The sequence below is a fragment of the Bubalus bubalis genome, chromosome 8 (assembly GCF_019923935.1).
Source record: "Bubalus bubalis isolate 160015118507 breed Murrah chromosome 8, NDDB_SH_1, whole genome shotgun sequence".
Taxonomy (NCBI): domain Eukaryota; kingdom Metazoa; phylum Chordata; class Mammalia; order Artiodactyla; family Bovidae; genus Bubalus; species Bubalus bubalis.
In genome coordinates this window covers 67,688,711-67,707,015 of record NC_059164.1, presented here as the reverse complement: position 1 = coordinate 67,707,015, position 18,305 = coordinate 67,688,711, and the positions used below count along the sequence as shown (strand labels likewise).

General features: G+C 42.0%; 1 protein-coding gene across 4 annotated transcripts in view; it reads right to left on the bottom strand.

The window, feature by feature from the left end:
• The window catches only part of JAZF1 (JAZF zinc finger 1), a 331,823-nt gene that overhangs the window by 233,457 nt on the left and 80,061 nt on the right, over nucleotides 1-18,305 (bottom strand). The window contains exon 1 of one of the 4 annotated variants that reach the window (XM_045166419.1): nucleotides 16,375-16,405. The exons of the other annotated variants lie outside the window; for them this stretch is intronic. Within the exon in view, the coding sequence (XP_045022354.1) occupies nucleotides 16,375-16,390 (16 nt within the window). The 5' untranslated portion in view covers nucleotides 16,391-16,405. Of the gene's footprint in view, nucleotides 1-16,374; nucleotides 16,406-18,305 lie in introns of those variants that run through there. 4 annotated transcript variants of the gene reach the window in all.

Sequence of the window (18,305 nt, the reverse complement as noted above, 5' to 3'; positions counted from 1 at the left end):
TCAAATGCTAACGTGATCACCTCTTCGCAGCTCAAAACCCTCTAATGCCTTCCGTGGCCCTGAAGAAAATCAAAACTCCTTAAACTCAGTTCAAAGGCCCCCCAGTCCCGACCAGTGCCCAGGCCTCCAACCTCTCCCAGCTTCAATACTCTTCTCCCCTACTTTGCATCTGCTGTACTCCCAGGTTAAAATGCATTCCCTTATCCATTAGCATCACCCCACCCCAATAATCTCTTCCACCAAAGCCCATCCCCTCCTTCAGCTTTTTAGCTTCTGGGAAGTTTTGCCTGAACCTTTAAATCTAGATCAGGCAGCCTGTCCGGGTGCTCCCTTTGGGTCTCTTCATGTCCCTCAGGTCAACCCTTATGTCTAGCCTGCAATTTCCTATTTACTTCCTGCTGCTGCTGCTGCTAAGTCGCTTCAGTCATGTCTGATTCTGTGTGACCCCATAGACGGCAGCCCACCAGGCTCCTCTGTCCTTGGGATTCTCCAGGCAAGAATACTGGAGTGGGTTGCCATTTCCTTCTCCAATGCATGCACGCATGCTAAGCCACTTCAGTTGTGTCCGACTGTGCGATCCCACGGACAGCAGCCCACCAGGCTCCTCTGTCCACGGGATTCTCCAGGCAAGAATACTGGAGTGGGTTGCCATTTCCTTCTCTAGCACTCCCATTTCATTTGTTTGTAAACTCTTGAAGGCTGTAAATTTTCAAAGGCTGTTTAGTTCATATTGTGCTCCTGGAACCTAACAAAGATGTATCCCATAACAGGTGCTCAATAAATGTTACTGATTACATAATAATGATTACTATCTTACTCATGAGCACTGGAGCTCTGAGTTGTTAATACCAAGTGGAAACACCATGGGTTTTAGAATAAGACAGGCCTGGGTTCCTATCTAGCCCCACAGCTCACAAACTATGTACTCTGTAAGGAAGCCTTCTAAATAAAGCTCAGTATCCAAAGCTGCAAGGCCAAATTAACCATTTACTTCACAGGCTTATTGTGAGGATTTAAATACATAGGACACAAAATACCAATGTACACTGTATTATTTTTCATTTTTCAAAATTCAGTGCTATGAACTTGTTTATTACAGTGCCAATTAATGCTATTGCTGCCTTAACCTTTAGGCCATTGGGGAGGTTTCTGAAGTTTTTTTATGTGAGCAGTATAGGCTTGACCACTGACCCAATCCCTTCATTCAGGGCCCAGCATTATTACTCAAGCAAATTGGTCCATCTAATGCCTGTCACGGAGAAGGCAATGGCACCCCACTCTAGTACTCTTGCCTGGAAAATCCCATGGATGGAGGAGCCTGGTAGGCTGCAGTCCATGGGGTCGCGAAGAGTCAGACACCACTGAGCGACTTCACTTTCACTTTTCACTTTCCTGCATTGGAGAAGGAAATGGCAACCCACTCCAGTGTTCTTGCCTGGAGAATCCCAGGGACGGGGGAGCCTGGTGGGCTGCCGTTGGGGTCGCACAGAGTTGGACTCAACTGAAGTGACTTAGCAGCAGCAATGCCTGTCAACCCAAGAATTAAAGGTATTGCTTCTGCAATGTACATTTTATGCTAACAAGTCTAACAATATAAAGAAAATAGTTTGTTCTTTCCCAGGATGATTGAAAGAGGGCAGAAAACAATTGAGAGTGTATTTTGATAAATATTTTGGTACAAAGAGTAGTGAAATATATGCCAGTCTTGTAATTATCATACTACAACCCTTCCTGCTGCCTGCAGAAGATTCTGGACAAGCTCTCCCACTTTTTTTTTTTTCCTTTTAAAGGTTTATTACTGCCTTTAAAGGAATATTCTATTTTCCAATGGAAATCAAAGTAGGGAGAGACGGCTAGAGAAACGGAGGGAGCAAAGGAAGATGAGGACATGGGAGAAAAGAAGGAAGAAAACCTAAAATCTGCCTAGCATTGTGGATTTAACTTGCTTTACGGATTTCACAGCACAACCAAGCCTCCTCATCTTTTCAAAAGACAAAAAAACTGTTAAAAAAAGAAAAAAAAAAAAAACAAAAACCCCACACACATACTACAAAAAAACACAAAAGCCCTTTTGGTCAGGCTAACTAGTGGCTTTGGAACCAATTACAAAACATTGTGAGATGACTTTTTAATTAAAACTCTTAGGTTATCCAACAAGTCAAGTAAATTGTGGCAGCTTCAATACCCACTTCAAAAGTCTGGGTTGTGACCACAGCCTCCCATCCAACCCCCCACAAATGCCAACAGAGTTAATCCTGGTTTCTTGGCCTTTGCGCTTGCAAACTTTAAGTACTGTACCCTAAAAACTGTCCTTTAGTCCTTTCCTGACACGACATAAGAAATCTCCAAACTGTAGGCTTACTCCATCTCCAGACCCCAACGATGTTGGGTGAGCATCATATTATGCGAGTCATGCCTCACGAAGTGGAAAAGGGCTGGCCTCTCACTTCAAAATGAGAAAAATCTATGTTCTAATTCAGAGAAGATGTTGGGCCTCTTACTTACGGTGGCTCACTCATATTATACTTTTCAAGGCTTGCACATTTCAAGATCTGTCCTAGAATTCTTATGGATTTTGACCTAAAACATGAATTTATAAGGCTAACTGGCATAAGATCTGAAACATATTAATACTGAGTGATTTTTTTAAAAATGTCTTCTGATACGTACCACAGGCACAACCACATTTAAAATGTTGCCCTCTGGCTTAAAATAGATGATCCAACATCTAAGTAAAGATTATTGCCTTAAGAAAAAACTGCACAAAGTGAATGCTAAGAAACCCTCTGTATTATTTAACTATTTTATCTTTAAAGTATATACAACTTGAATTTATTTGTAAGCAGTTTAGGTCTATCCAGAACTACAAATAGGTAAATGGAACACTTAAATCTATTCTTTTAGATATCTTCATCCCCCAGGACTAAAACCTCATATTCAAAATGTCATCCTGAGTGACTTTTTATGACCAAGTTATAAACCCCTCCAAAAACAGAGTTTACAATGGAAGTGTTGACATCATGTTAAATATTGCTCTGCAAACAGGGCCCAGTAATCAAGGCACATTATATTTATGAGGCAGGTAAAAGTCTGTATCCATTCATCACAGAGTCATAGTGACAGACACTAAGGTATGAGGTCCAGCCAAATTAATGCACCCCATTTCTCCCATTACTGAGACCAAGAAGAAAATTTGCAGGCATTTGTATAATTGCAAGGCTTTGACTTTTTTTTTCCCCAGAAATCAAGGAAACAGCCTTGCTAAAACATTTCATTTATTTACACCTGCTAGGGTTTGCCTCTGCACATCTGCAAGGTACTAGAGATTTTTCTTTCCCATAGATAATTCATGAGAATGACATACATTTGCACAAACACAGCCTTTGGTGGAGGTCCATTACAATCATGAATTTCATGTAGCCACTCACCTAACCTACACTGAGACTGCATCAAATTGTGATTAATTACCAAAGGAATATTCCTCTCCTAAATTATAATTCAACATTCCTATATAAAACAATCTAAAATGTCAGCACTCTGGCTTTATGATATCATGCCATCCCAATAACACTGTTTTACAAGTAAATTCCTATTATATATTAATAAGGGCTGTTGGTGGCTAAACATCTTGCCTCCCTAGTAATGACTTGGTTGAAGGCAATTAGGGAAGCCAGGTGCAGCTGAGCTGGGTACTCATAAAAGTTTTTAAATTTTACTGTTTCCGTTTGATTTTAAGGGAGTGCATTCCACTCTGTCCAAATTAAAGAGGAAGCCATGTCCGTGTTTCAGCTGTTGTGTGTTCTGACCATTACCGATAACCCCCTTTAATATTTGTTTGCTCCTTAGAAGCCAATGATCTGAGGAGTTCAAGTTTCACCCTGAACATCAATATTTCACAGCCTGTCAGTGGTTACACACACACACCCACACCCCTCCCCACCCCCACACACCCCCACAGTCCCAGGGTAACAGAGCAGCACCTTCATTTAAGACTTTCTGGGGCAGCCCTGAGTAGTAAAATTGATGCATGAAAGAAAGAACTTTACTCACTTTGTTAACATGTTTTTGTTGTAATTAGCTTGGGTCAGTGGAGGAGACATCAAATTAAAGTTTTATGTCATAATAGGAGCGATGATTTTCCCATTACAAGAAAATCAATTTCCTTCTACCAACTACAAACACTACATAAAAGAATTAATAAGTGTAAAGACTTAACACATCTGAAGCAAGAGAAAAGGTTACCTCTGATGATGACAAATATCCTTTAGAAGTAGAATTTTAAAAAGAGTTAACAACTTACCCACAGTAGTATTAGAAGGACGATATATTCTGGGAAATTTTCCTCCCAGAATGACGTGCAGAAAACACAGATTCCTTTATTTAACCTACTATGTTCTTCTTCTCTATACTCTGTAACTTACACTAGTTAGGTTAATTCCTTTTTAAAAAATAGATGCATGCTATAAACAATCAGTTATATGATATCAAATGACTGATTTAAATAAAACTTTTGTGTTCTGTTTTTTTAACAAGTTATATGGATATTCTATATAGCAGAGATCAGACAGACAAAAGTATGTGCCAACTGCTAATTCAAGGACCAACATTATTCCAAAAAGCTACATAAACCCTGTTACTGACAATGAGTCAGGATCTTACTTTGATTTTAAAAACAAATAAGCTAGAACTATCCTAGGAAGTAAACCAGGAGACGTGACCTGGTCCAAAGCATCTTTTCAAAGTGAAAAATCATATTCCATTTTATTTCAGAGGGTAAAATAAATATGATCACGTCTGAATGAAAACAGTTTTCAAAGTGATTCCGGTTTTTTTCTTGGCTGTTTGGGGAGTTTTTCTTTTATTTCTTTTTATTTTTTAAGAAAAACCTGTATCTACCAGAACAGGATATAGAGAGAGAGTGGGGCAATACCACTTCAGAAAATAACATGGTTTGGAAATACACCGTTAGTTTGCATTAACAACTCATCTCCTCAGTTTGAGGAAAAAGCCACATAAAATGAAGTGCCTTTGCATACAGTTAACCACTGCTTGCTTCTTAGAGAAAATGTTACTGAGGACTTGATTACTTAGAATATTAAGCTTCAGAACATAACCATTTTACATGTGGTTTTTCAAATTTACCAAGAGAGAAGAGGCCATGTGTTTATATGAAACAAGGAATATGAAAATATAATCTTCTTGTCTTTGTCAAATTTCCTTTTCTTTTCCTGGATGAACGATTGCTCTCCTTTTGTTGCTGTTTGGTCGCTAGGTCATGCCTGACTCATTGTGACCCTCATGGGCTGTAGCATGCTCGACTTCCCCGTCCTTCACTACTTCCTGGAATTTGTTCAAACTCATGTCCATTGAGTTGATGATGCTATCCAACCACCTCATTCTCTGTTGCCCCCTTCTCCTCCTGCCCTCAATCCTTCCCAGCATCAGGTCTTTTCCAATGAGTCGGCTTTCTGACTGCTCTCCTAAGAAAGCACTTTTAAAAGGGAAAAAAATGATCACCATTAGTATTCTCATACACTGTCTTTCTCCTCCCCAACTTGCTCCTAGTGGGAATGAAGGAGGTAAAGAGAGGGGGTTGACAAAGGGTCTTTATTTCTTCCCAAGCAATGACCCGGACAAGCCCGTTTCTCAGTGGCTATCTCCCTGTCAATATCAGAACTACATCCAGAGCCTCATGCAGGTTAGAAGCCCAACTATGACAGATAGAGACTTGAAACACAAGGTAGGGGGGTGGTCTGAAGACACACCCCTCCACAGAGCTTAAGGGCCATGCAGGGTTAACAGACACCTGGCTACAACCTGCTGGGAAAGGGCCAATAATACAGGAACATGGCAGCCAAGAGCACCTCCTACTGAAATGGTGCTCCAGAAGCTTCACCAGTTCTTATGGTTCAGTTCTTCATTTTTCTACAAATTTCTCTCCCATATTACTAAATCGTTTTGTTGCTATTGTTGACTCAGAGATGTTTTCTTATCAGGAGCTAGCTTCCCAACAGGCTCCCAGTGTCTTATAAAGAAATTCAGCAATTCATTATAAATGTTGTCAGTGGCTCACTTCTTACCATCAGGGTACAACAACTAAGTTGCAGGAAATTAGACCTCAAGGCTCCATGGTGGAACACATTTTCCTATTTCCTAATTATAGAAGAAAATCTCAGTTCGTTCCCATTTTAAGAGGGGTGCTTCCTGCCAGGGAGATCAAAGTCAGAGGTAAGTGTGATAAAGTCTGGCCAGATTTAAGGAGCATCACCTCTTCCTTTCCTTCCAAACCCTGCCCTACCATTCCCCAGAAGGAAGGGGGCCTGTCTCCGTTTCTGGGGAGCAGGCCTCTGATACTCCTCTGCTGGCATGCTGTTACTCTCACCTGCCAAACCATCATTATTCCACTCACTCACTATTTGCATTTTGTTGCCTCATGCATTTCTTTTTTTTATTGGAGATGGGTACTTACCTAAGAATACATTCACTCTTAAACTACTAAAGGACTTGATTTCCATGTTAATTTCTTCTTCCTAGGTCATCTGACTTTATCATCTCTGAGGTAGGAAACTTGTCAAATTATTAGCACTGCATATACTCATCATATTGTCAACTACCATCAATTTTCAACAAGAAGGAAAATGCTATCTATGACATGGTCCCCATTTGGATACGCCTCATCATCCGATTATATTCCAATGAGCAAGAGAGACTAAAGCAAAAATAGTGTTGGATATCTAGGGAAACAAAATAAATTTAGGCAGTTACATGCTCTTCCTTACACACATACGAACACAATTTGTCAAAACTATGCTTCTGTAATAAGAAAAAAAGAAGAGATAAGAGAAACAAGAAATTCAATGGTGGAATTATACTATGGAATTATACTATTCAGACTGAAAAATTGTGTCACATTTAGGCCCCCAAGAATATAACCCCAAGCAACCCTTTATCCGTCATATGCCAATGTCCATCAAGAGTAGGGCTCCAGAGCCAGCCTGCTGGGACTCTGACCCAACATCCTCTAAGAATACTGGGCAATTACTTCCCGTCTCTAAAATGAAGTTTCCTCAGTTGTCAGTCAGTTTAATGACCCTTTGTCATGAGCACACAGATTATTTTAGGCTTACAATGCTTAAATGTTTTCTATTTTGTCTGAACAAAGAGTTAATAGTTAACTCATTATATATTTGAATCATCTCATTTGAACATCACATCACTCTCTGAAACAGGTATTATCAATTATCACTCCCATTTCATAGAGGAGAAGAATGAAGCTTAGCTGCTTACAAGGCCACAAGGCTTAGCTGCTTATAAGACTAGCAACTGATGCAACGCAGATTGAAGTTATCTGACTTGTAACCAGGCCTCTTCATCCTCTGTCTGTCTTCTTTTCCCATTCAACTCATTCTTTTCCCTATTCCATAATTTTTTTTGTTTTATCAATAACTATTTTATTTAAAAATTAATTTATCATTTTTCTAATTCTATCAGATGAAATAGCATTATTTTTATAAAATTTTGAGTTGCACTTTACCCTATCACCTTGAATTTCAACTTTTCAATATGTCTCAAATAGAAGTCTATATTTTCTTGACTATTTAATGTTTCCCTCTAATGATCATAATATTTTTTGGTTATTAAAAATTGCAGATGTTAAATTAGGTATTTATGAGGCATTTTCTCTTGCTCTCAATGTGCTACCATAACAATTTTCACCACTAAGAACATTCTTTTTTTTTTTTTTTTTGAGAACATTCTTAAAATAGTTTAGATTTTTTAAATTTAGGGATTATGCCCATTTAATCTACCTTTACAGAAAACAGAATAAGGTTTTAATTTATATGCTCCTAAAATCAGTTTAATTTGAAAAAAATGAATCCTGAATGAAGATCTCACTGTAAATTTACACATTTAGGATCAAAGGAAAATTCATTGCATATAAAATTTATTTTTGGTTTTAAAATTCAGAAATACACTTCAATATTCATATTGCCATCAGAATAGTCAGTGTGTGGTCCAGTCAAGAAGATATTCTTTTACTTTAAATTACATATAAGATCCTTAAATCCCACTTGACGGAACTTAAAGGACTCAGCTTTTATCCTAGCGTGCCCATAGGTCAAAACCTTGTAAAATCAATTTACAGCAACATTTCATGCAGTTCAAGTGTTGTTACTCCAAGAAAAAATTTTGTGCTGAAATGGCTTAATTACACAAATACATAGCAACATTCAACTTCCAGTTAAAAGAAGTTAAGATTTTGGAAACCTCTGTGATATTTTGTCCTCTCCTTCGGGGCGTATTTGGAGTATTATATATGACTTTGTGTATGTAAGTAAACATTATGTTCACATATATTTAAAGGGTTCCCAATGGACAGGAGTTAATATTTAAACTATCAACTTCAATTAGTTTCAAATTACTTTTTTTAATCTGGAAGTAATAATCTAACTTTTAACATCCCACTTTAGGGAAAAGAAACGGAGTCATACTAACCACTGCCAAAGTAGAAAAGGAAGGAAATAAAAAGATCTCTTTTTCAGAAATGACACCTCCTTCATTTTGGCTTTCACTCTTCTGCTGTGGCTCAGCTAGTAAAGAATCTGCCTGCAATATGGGAGACCCCGGGTTTGATCCCTGGGTTGGGAAGATCCCCTGGAGAAGGGAAAGTCTACCCACTCCAGTATTCTGGCCTGGAGAATTCCATGGACTGCATGGGATCACAGAGTTGGACATAACTGAGCGACTTTCACTTCACTTCATGATGATTGTTTAGTTACTATACAGAGCTAGACTCATCCTTGCTTGTATCCATGTGTTCAGAAATTGCTAAGAAAAATTGTTAAGAGGGGACACTGTTTAAACTACTTCACAGATCTGCTTCTAGAAATTTTTACCTAGAAATTTCCATTAATAGGCAAATAATCAGAACGTTCATATCATTTTAATCCCTTTATTAAAACATGTCCCTTGAACATTTTCTACATGGCCCATGAACATTTTCTAGTTACCATGTATATCTGAAGTTCATCAAAGGCCACATCTTTTTAAAAACATTTTCAGTTGTGATGTTTCAATCTCTAATTTAACACCCCCATCACCCATCATTACTTGCAATAAATGAATTTGGTATGGCAAGCAAAAAAGTGCTGACTGAATAATTTCAAACTTATTTTCCTGAAAAACTAGAGTCTTGATCTGTCACTGCTTAGATTTCCCCATTTCAATCTGCTAAAAATTTCTCCTGATATGTATGATTATTTCACGGGGCTAAAATCACAGGTCGTGGGCTCCCTGGGTTGGTTTGTTAAGCTGCTGAGTCAGGAGGACACAGTCCATCCTAGAGCCCAGAGCACATTCCAGCTGATAGGCGCTGCTTTCTTTTCAGGTACTGTAGCGCCCCCCCGTGGCAATGCCTACAAACACGCAGATAACACAGATGTCTTTCAGAATGCCTCACTGACAATATAGCAAGAAGTGGGTTGACAGAAAAAGCAGAGTAGAGGATGAATTCGGGCTTCCCTGGTGGCTCAGATGGTAATACAGGAGACCTGGGTTTGATCCCTGGGTTGGGAAGATCCCCTTGAGGAAGGCATGGCAACCCACTCCAGTATATTTGCCTGGAAAATCCCCATGGACAGAGGAGCTTGGCCAGCTACAGACCCAGGGGGTCACAAAGAGTTGGACACGACTGAGCAACTAAGCACAGCACAGAGAATGAATTCAGTGCTCAGTAAAACTTGCAACTTCACTTTCACTCTTTCATACCTCCACTCACAAATATTTATCAAGTGCCAAAAGCACATCACAAATGTAGAAACACCTGTGAGAGACCAGGATTCTGGTGCTCATAGAACTTATATTCCTGTACAGTGAAAACAAGAGACAGATAGGAATCATGTAAACACAGAGATAAGGTCATGTTAGACAGGGATAAATGCCCCCAGGTCTCAGAAGTGGGAAAAAGCCTAAGTGTCCAAAATACGGTAAATAGGATAATATACAAAAATCAGCAATTTAATCATTGAAACAGAAGTCAAACTTCTCTTTGTGGCAATAGACACATTTGTATTTTGTACTTTTTTTTTTAATTAAGAAGGAAACTAAAAACAAAATATCTGCCAAATGAACACCCATCCTTCCCTATCTTCCATTAACACACATCCCTAATGTGCACCCCAAATAAAGACTACATGTGTCAACCCAACACCCATCCCTCCCTATCTTCCGTTAACACACATCCCTATATTCACCCCAAATAAAGACTATGTGTGTCAGCCTCCAGGGTCCACAGCTGGCAAATGGAAGGGCAGAAACTGAAGGACCAGCTTGCCCAACATCAGAGGTCACGCTCTTTCCAAGCCCCATCTCTCAGAGCTGTCCCTGCCTATCATCTATAAGCCAACAGGAAGCAGCTTGCAAGGCCTGAAGAGGCTCAGTCTGGCCTGGGCTTCTGTCTTAGAAACAGAAGCCAGCGTGTTTGTGACCCTACACACATCAGTAAGGTCTGTCTTAGAAACAGAAGCTAGCGTGTTTGTGACCCTACACACATCAGTAAGGTCTGTCTTAGAAACAGAAGCCAGCGTGTTTGTGACCCTACACACATCAGTAAGGCCTGTCTTAGAAACAGAAGCCAGAGTGTTTGTGACCCTACACACATCAGTAAGGTCTGTCTTAGAAACAGAAGCCAGCGTGTTTGTGACCCTACACACATCAGTAAGGCCTGTCTTAGAAACAGAAGCCAGCGTGTTTGTGACCCTACACACATCAGTAAGGCCTGTCTTAGAAACAGAAGCCAGCATGTTTGTGACCCTACACACATCAGTAAGGCCTGTCTTAGAAACAGAAGCCAGCGTGTTTGTGACCCTACACACATGAGTAAGGTCTGTTTTTACATCGTGTTGTCTATGTGCTGTCGCTTGGTCGTGTCTGATGCTGTGCAACCCCGTGGACTCTCGCCCACCAGGCTCCTCTGTCCATGCGATTCTCCAGGCAAGAATACTAGAGTGGGTTGCCACTTCCTCCTCCACAGGGATCTTCCCGACCCAGGGATGGAACCTTTGTCTCTTGCATGTCCTGCATTGGCAGGTAGATTCTTTACTACTGAGCCACCTGGGAAGCCATTTATTTTCACATGCTAAAAAGCAGCTACCTGTCTTATAGAAATGTCACCAGGGAAGAATGAACCATTAGGCACAGGGTATTTGGAAATCTCTGGAGGAAGGAAATAGGGACAAACCGACCCAAAGCCTGCTCCGCCCCACTTTCCTCACACTTCTCCTCGTAGTCTTTAATGATGCCCTCTTTCCTCCAAGGCCCTGGGCCTTCCAATCAAAACACCTCAGTAAGGCAGAAGAGAACCAGTATCAGGAAATGTATCTAAGTCCCATCCGGAGAGAAGCCCTGCCCAGAAAAACTGGCACCCCACAGAGGTGCACAGTCCTTATCCCGTGGTTTGGCTTACCCCCGACATCCACGTGTTCCCAAGAGTCTGGCACTCCCCCTTGGAGAAGCTCCCGGAGCATCGAGGCCAAACTAATCAGACTAATTTTCAAGGCTTCACCAAGTTTACCCCACCCTTCCCTGTAACTCTTCATTTCTGTCCAAGTCCATCTCTTCATGTTCCGTCAAACGTACCATCATTTCGTGCACTCGCTCATTCCTCCAGACCTCCTAGGTCAGACTCCCCACTCAGGCAGTCTCCCGACTTTCTGCTAAGCCTCAACCTATCTGGCCTCCAGCAGACTCTCTGCTGCCTTTGAGGATGCAATGATGGTCCCTTCTCTGAACCTTGGCTTTTCATTGATACTAAGAGGATGTCTTAGTTCCTGCTGCCATGACAAAATACCATAGACTGGGTGCCCTGAGCAACAGACATGTATATTCTCACAGTTCTGGAGGCTGAAAGTTCCAGATCAAGGTGCTGGCCAGTTCAGATCCTGGTGAGAGCCCTCTGCCTGGCCGGCAGATGGCCACCTTCTCCCACAGCCTCACATGGCCGGAGAGAGCATCTCTTCCTTCTTTAAGGGCATCAACCCTATTGGACTAGGTTCCCACCCTTACGGTCTCCTTTAGCCTTAACTCCTTCTCACAAGTCCTATCTCCAGGTACAGTCACACTGGGGGTTTGGGCTCCAACACCAGAATTGCTGGGGGTGGGGGCACACAAATATTCAGTCCATCAGAGAGGGAGGCTGGAGTAAGAGACAAGACTCAAAGAGGGAGAGGGGCGGAGAACTCGTAGAGAGGCCGCTTTAGAGAGCAGAGAGAAGGTAGGCACCATGTCTGCTTCTGTTGGATAAAATACTAGGAAGGAGAATGAGAGCGCCCTGGGGTTGGGTTTGCTGAGAGGTTTTGTGATGAGGAAAAACTTACGTGTACAAACCAGCCATGTTATTTTATGAGCACGACAGTATATAACGAGAGGCAGTCTTGGTGTTCCTCTCTGAAGGTCACTGACACTTGACTGGACTGCATAATTTGGAAATCATCTTTACTCCCTTTTCATAAAAACAACGGAAATCCCTCATGGACATATTACTGAAAACCATTAGCATCCACTAAATGAGGAAAAACATCTCTCATCAAATTAAACACTATGTCAAGGGCATTCATGAAAAAAATTACAGGACTATTTTTCACACAGTCATGAGTATTGGCTGAAGGAGAAATCAGGGGGGAAAATCAGTTCATAGAAGTGCAACTCCATAAAAGTTAGGGAAATTTTATTTTCTTACTAGAGGACAGTCAACAGAAGATTTTCAAAACTTTCTTACGGTCAATTTTTTGTTGTTTTAATTCTCAGATCATATCTCTCAAATACACTTACGGCATTCTAGCTTTCCTCTGTGGAAATCCAGTGGTGGAAAGTCGACTACCAACAAAACCCTGACTTACACTGCCCTCTGCTGGTTCACTGGCCACATGTCAAGTTCCTTAGTTTACAAAGTTGCCAAAAGACAAGTCCAGTATTTTGAACCAGCAAATTCAAGCCTAATTACTAAAAACAAGTTGTGGAAAATATTACTAAGTGGCTTAAATACCATCTGCAGCACATCAGGCACACATTCCTAATGAAAAGGGCACATGTGCGGGAAGAGGTGGTGCCAGCTCACATCTGCTAACCTAATAGAAAAGGTTTTTTAACTAACTTTAAAATATGCTTTAAATTCACAATAACACCTTTAAATTGCCCCCTTTCACACCTAGCCCCTGCCATGCCAACCAAGTTTTCAGAAAACAAACAAAAAAAGTAAAAAAAAAATCTTGGTTTTACCACTGCATTTCAGCTTCTGCTTAAATCAGTTTGGCAATAAATAACTGCATATTACTGCAGTTTACAAAATTTATTTTTGAAGTATAGTCATTTTTTAAATTTAGAAGCTGCTAATTTGCCAGAATTTTAGTGGAAAATATGCCATTTGTTTCAACATACACAACATCAGCGTCCATTAAAATGGTTATAGCATCATTCAAAAGTGTAAAGCATTTATTACATGCTCCATCCTGTCTGACTCTTTTGCGACCCCATTGCAGCCAGGCTCCCCTAGGATTTTCCAGGCAAGAATACTGGAGTGGTTGTCATTTCCTACTCCATGGGATCTTCCTGACCCATGGATCCAACCTGCGTCTCCTGCATGGCACTTCTTTACCACTTCTTCACCTGGGAAGCCCAAAACATTTACTAGGTTGTCTTCAGAGAGCATTTTCACAGTTCCACAGAGCATTTTCCTAAGCCCAGCAAAAATGAGTTAAGAAAAATTCTCACCTCCAAGCTTGTTTTCTTCAACAGGTGAAATAACATACAAACTGACACAATGAAACAAACAGCACAAGTGTATTACCTTGCTTGAGTGCACCTGTGGTTTGCTCTGGTCAACAGAGCTCAGCAAAAGAGAGCAAAAAGCTCATTCCCTACAAGCTGGATGGTTACAAAGGGCAGGGTGGGAAGAAGTCAAGGGTGTCTAAAATTTGAATAAGGATGCCTCTGGAAGGAGAGGGGTTTCCAGGTAGCTAAATGAAGGGGGGAGGCTTGGGAAGCCCAGAACAAAGGGGCAATCACGGGCTGGGAGGTCTCCCTGCACAGAGGAATAGGACAACAATGAGAAAAAAGTAAGTCTCAGAAATTCCATGACTCCCAAAGGCCACAAAGGAACCTTCCCTACTGAAGTCCAGGACACCGTGTGCTTTTCTGCACAGGCATGACGGGCTCAGAGGCGTTCAAGGTCAGCTCCATGTCACCGACCGACCTGCTTTCCAGGTCATCTTTGAGGGCTTAAACTTTCCTTCATGCAGATGGACGATACCTGAAGTTGTCCCACAGTTCTTCGGCACATTTATTCATTTTAATCAACAGATATCTAACCATAACCCAAACCTCTTTACAAATATTAACACATTAAATTCTCATAACCATTCCATGTTTAACACAGGTAGTATTATTACAGTCTCAATTTAACATATGAAGAAACTGAGGCACGCAGAAATCAATACTTTACCCAAGTTCACACAAGTAGTATGTGGCAGAGACGGGAATCAAGCTGAAGCATTCAGAGTATGTGCTCTTAACTGCTATGCTGTGTCCAAAAAGACCATAATGCATGTTATGATCTCCAAGCAGAAAAAAAGACCACCGTATAGTCAGGATAGGATAAGTTTTGCTGAGGAAACAAACAACCCCCAAATCCTCAAGATTTGTTTCTTGCTCACACTACGTGTCCATTGAGTGCTGTCAGTCACCATGTAACAGGGACAAGGGGACTCCAGAGAATCTCATATCAGCAATTCCAATGCTCTTGCCCCATGTGCCGCATCATTCATTTCTACTTGGGACGCACTGGTTGGAACCAATCATAGGGACCAGCCAGTTTGGTTTACCAATCATATAACTCAGCTCCAGCCAAGGGTCTGGGAAGTATGCCCTTCCTCTGTGCCCAGAAGAAGGCAGAAGTGGAAATATTGGGCAAACCACCTCAGAAGACCACCAGGAAACAATACAGTGACAATTACAATAGTAAAGTCACATTTTTGGTTTACAAAGATGACATCACTGGCCCACTCACAGTAATGGATTTGCGTGGAGTCAAGCATCCGACCTAGCAGCACCGGTGCCCTTATGTATTCACTCATCCAAAGTGAAGTGAAGTCACTCAGTCGTGTCACTCTTTGTGACCCCATGGACTGTAGCCCACCAGGCTCCTCCGTCCATGGGATTCTCCAGGCAAGAATACTGGAGTGGGTTGCCATTTCCTTCTCCATTCACTCATCCAAAGCACTTACTAAATAGCACCTTTCAAACTAGGTTGGGGAAGCCCACACACCTGCACGTGCAACAACAAAAAACCACAATATGACATGACACCAGCTAAGGGAGGGAATGGGAACCTGTGGAAACAAGATGTCCTAAAGGGGCAAGATTCACAGGGATACACTGGTAGACACTTATACCCTCACACATACCTCTTCTCTAGGTGGGTACCAGGTCTGCTGCCTGAAACATTTCCTCTGTACTATATGACACTCCACCCTTTACATTCTGAATAGGTGATGGCAGGCGAGGACTCTTACAGGAGTATTTCAGAATCTCCAGGGGAGGTGGGCCAGTAGTTTTAAAAAGCATTTTCAATAAATCTGGATTTTTATATTTGTTATGATTTGAATTATATAAATGAAAGAAAGTAAGGTTCAGCAATATCTTACTGGCTGATAAGAACCTCGGTGTCTCAAAGGGCTGACACGCCAACCAACTCTACCTTAGTGTAAAGCAGTTCCATCAGACTGCCTTCTTCCCAGTAACACTGCCCACGGCTCCCCTGCTGCCCGCTCCTTCCCATTTCCAGGCAGCAGGTGTTAGCAACCAATCCTTCTCTCAAACGTCTGACTTCATCAACTCTCTCCTCATTTTCAGGAGATGACTAACCTTGCCTCTCACCACCGTAAAGAATAAGCCACTAGATCACAATTCTTCAGCTCATTGCCCTGGCCTTCGGTTTCCTCATCTGTCCAGTGAAAATGTCATCAGTATACAGAAACTACCTTTGGAAGATTAAATCAGTTAATATTAAGGAAGCGCTCAGAGCAGTGGCCGGCACAGTCAGTGCCGTGCTGGGTAGACGATCCTTTTGTGGTTGTCATGCTCATCAACCCTCACCATCGGGTCCAGGCCCTCATCACCTCTCGCTTGGGTGATGCAACCCCTTTCTAACTGGCCTCCCTGCCTCCAGTTTGCCTCTCTCTAGACTCCACAGCATGGCCAAAGTGACCTTTCTGAAGTGCAAACCTAATCATACCTCTCCTCTGCTTCCGGCTGTGCCCTGTCCCTTCTCCTCTCCAAGGCTTGCAGGCTCCTGCCCTCCCTCCCCTCCCCACACCTGACCTTGCACTCCAGCCATAATGAGGTCCTTCAGGTTCCTCTAGTGCACCATGCTCTCTCCACTGCAGGCCAGTCCTCCTCCTGCCTGGCTGCTGGAATATTCCACTGTTACTCCTTCTCCCTCCTTCAAGTCCCAGCTGAAAAGTCCCTTTCCCCAGCAAACTCTCCCTGAGCCTCCAAGTCTGGGTTAAACGTCCACAGTAGGCACCAAAGAGAACCCTGGACCCTGCAGTTATTCAGCCACTGCAACTGCCTCTCAACCCATCTCTAGTCCCAAGAAAACAGTCTCTGGGCGCAGGGACCATTTTTATGTATTCAGCACCTAGCCAAGCGTCTGGCTCAGAAAAGATGCTCAGTAACTACCAAACATTAGTAAATAACTCCTGCTCAACCACAGCCTCCCTAATAAGAATGTAAATCCTGGTCTGTTATGGAACAGGGTTCACTTTTCATTTCAGGGTCCCTCCCCTTTAACTAAAGCATACCTAGATTCTAGCTTTGTTGAACATGGGGATGCCTTGAAGTGTGTCCCACCGGGGATAAGAGGATATTAGGATTCTCCAATCAGCATTCGATGGCAGGAGGTGGTTAAAAACAATGGTGATAATGGGCAACAGCTAACACTTCCTGGATACTTGCAATGTGTCAGGCCCCACACCGAGGATACCACACACCACAGCTGTCTCACCATCAGGGCACTCCAAGGACAGCACCGGATCCAGAAGATCCCGAAAGACAAGTCCAACAAGGCTAAATATTCCTAACTAAATGCCACCTGCCACACCCCCCCCCACCCCCTTCTCTCTCTCTGCCACGGTACTCAGCCATGAGCTACTCTAACTTTTCCTAATGAGCAAAAGAGCAAAGTTAGGACCATGACTGAGGGCTGCCAGGCCACTATTCCTGACTTTCCATTATTTCTGACAACTTGGCCAACGTGATCTAGAATAATGTGGCAAATATTCACATTCGTGGAACTGAAACTTGTCTCTTTAAAGAGTGCAGTGTACTCTGTCCAAATACCCAGTGTCTTTTCCCTCATCCTATATGCAGTCAACAAAGTCCCATCTCCAAATTTCAGTGCTAAAGGGACTGGGACTTCTTTTAACTTGTATTCAGGCTGACTGAAAAAAAAATTCTATGAAATTTTCACTGTCTATTCACAACTTCCAGTAAGGCTAAAAGGCATTTTTTACAGCTAATAAATTCCAGTTTAGAAAGGTTAAATCTTCCAAGCTTTGGAACCTCACCAAAATGGAGGGAGAGGGAGTGTATATAACGTGGCTCAGTTTGTTAACGTATTCTCAAAGGCTGCCCAGTTACAAAACTAGAACCGCTGAACAAGCAGAGGGTCTTCACTTTCCTACAAAGAGATGTGGCCTTTTTTGCCTCTACGATTTAGGTGCTCAGAGCTACGCTTGGCCGGCCTTTTTGCCTCTACGATTTAGGTGCTCAGAGCTACGCTTGGCCGGCCTCAGTCCCAGGAACAGCCAAGAGAAGTTTCTGTACTCGCTGAGGAGGAGCGGCACCCTGACATCCTGTTCTTTTTAATAGTTCTGATGATGTATATCCAAGTACTTAAAGTCAGAGTTCTGAGAGATGCTTGCTTTCTTCTGTTAATTAGTCTGAAACCCAATGTTGGAAGGAAGAGAAATGAACAGCGTGTTCCACGCTGCCAATTTATTAAAAGGGACAGACAATTTTTGAAGAGAGGATGAGAGGAGAAGCCCATCGGCTTTAGTAAACGAGAGGCAGACTTCTGTTCATAAATCATGTTCAGAACAAACTATAAACCGGGATTTAGAAAACAACACAGAGGAGCCTTTCTATAAACCACAATCCTTAGATGAACTCTGGGTTCAGAGGAGCATCTCAGGGCCCGCCTAAGACTTCTGTAAAGTAAGCCACTACCAAGCCACATGAAGGAATGGCTT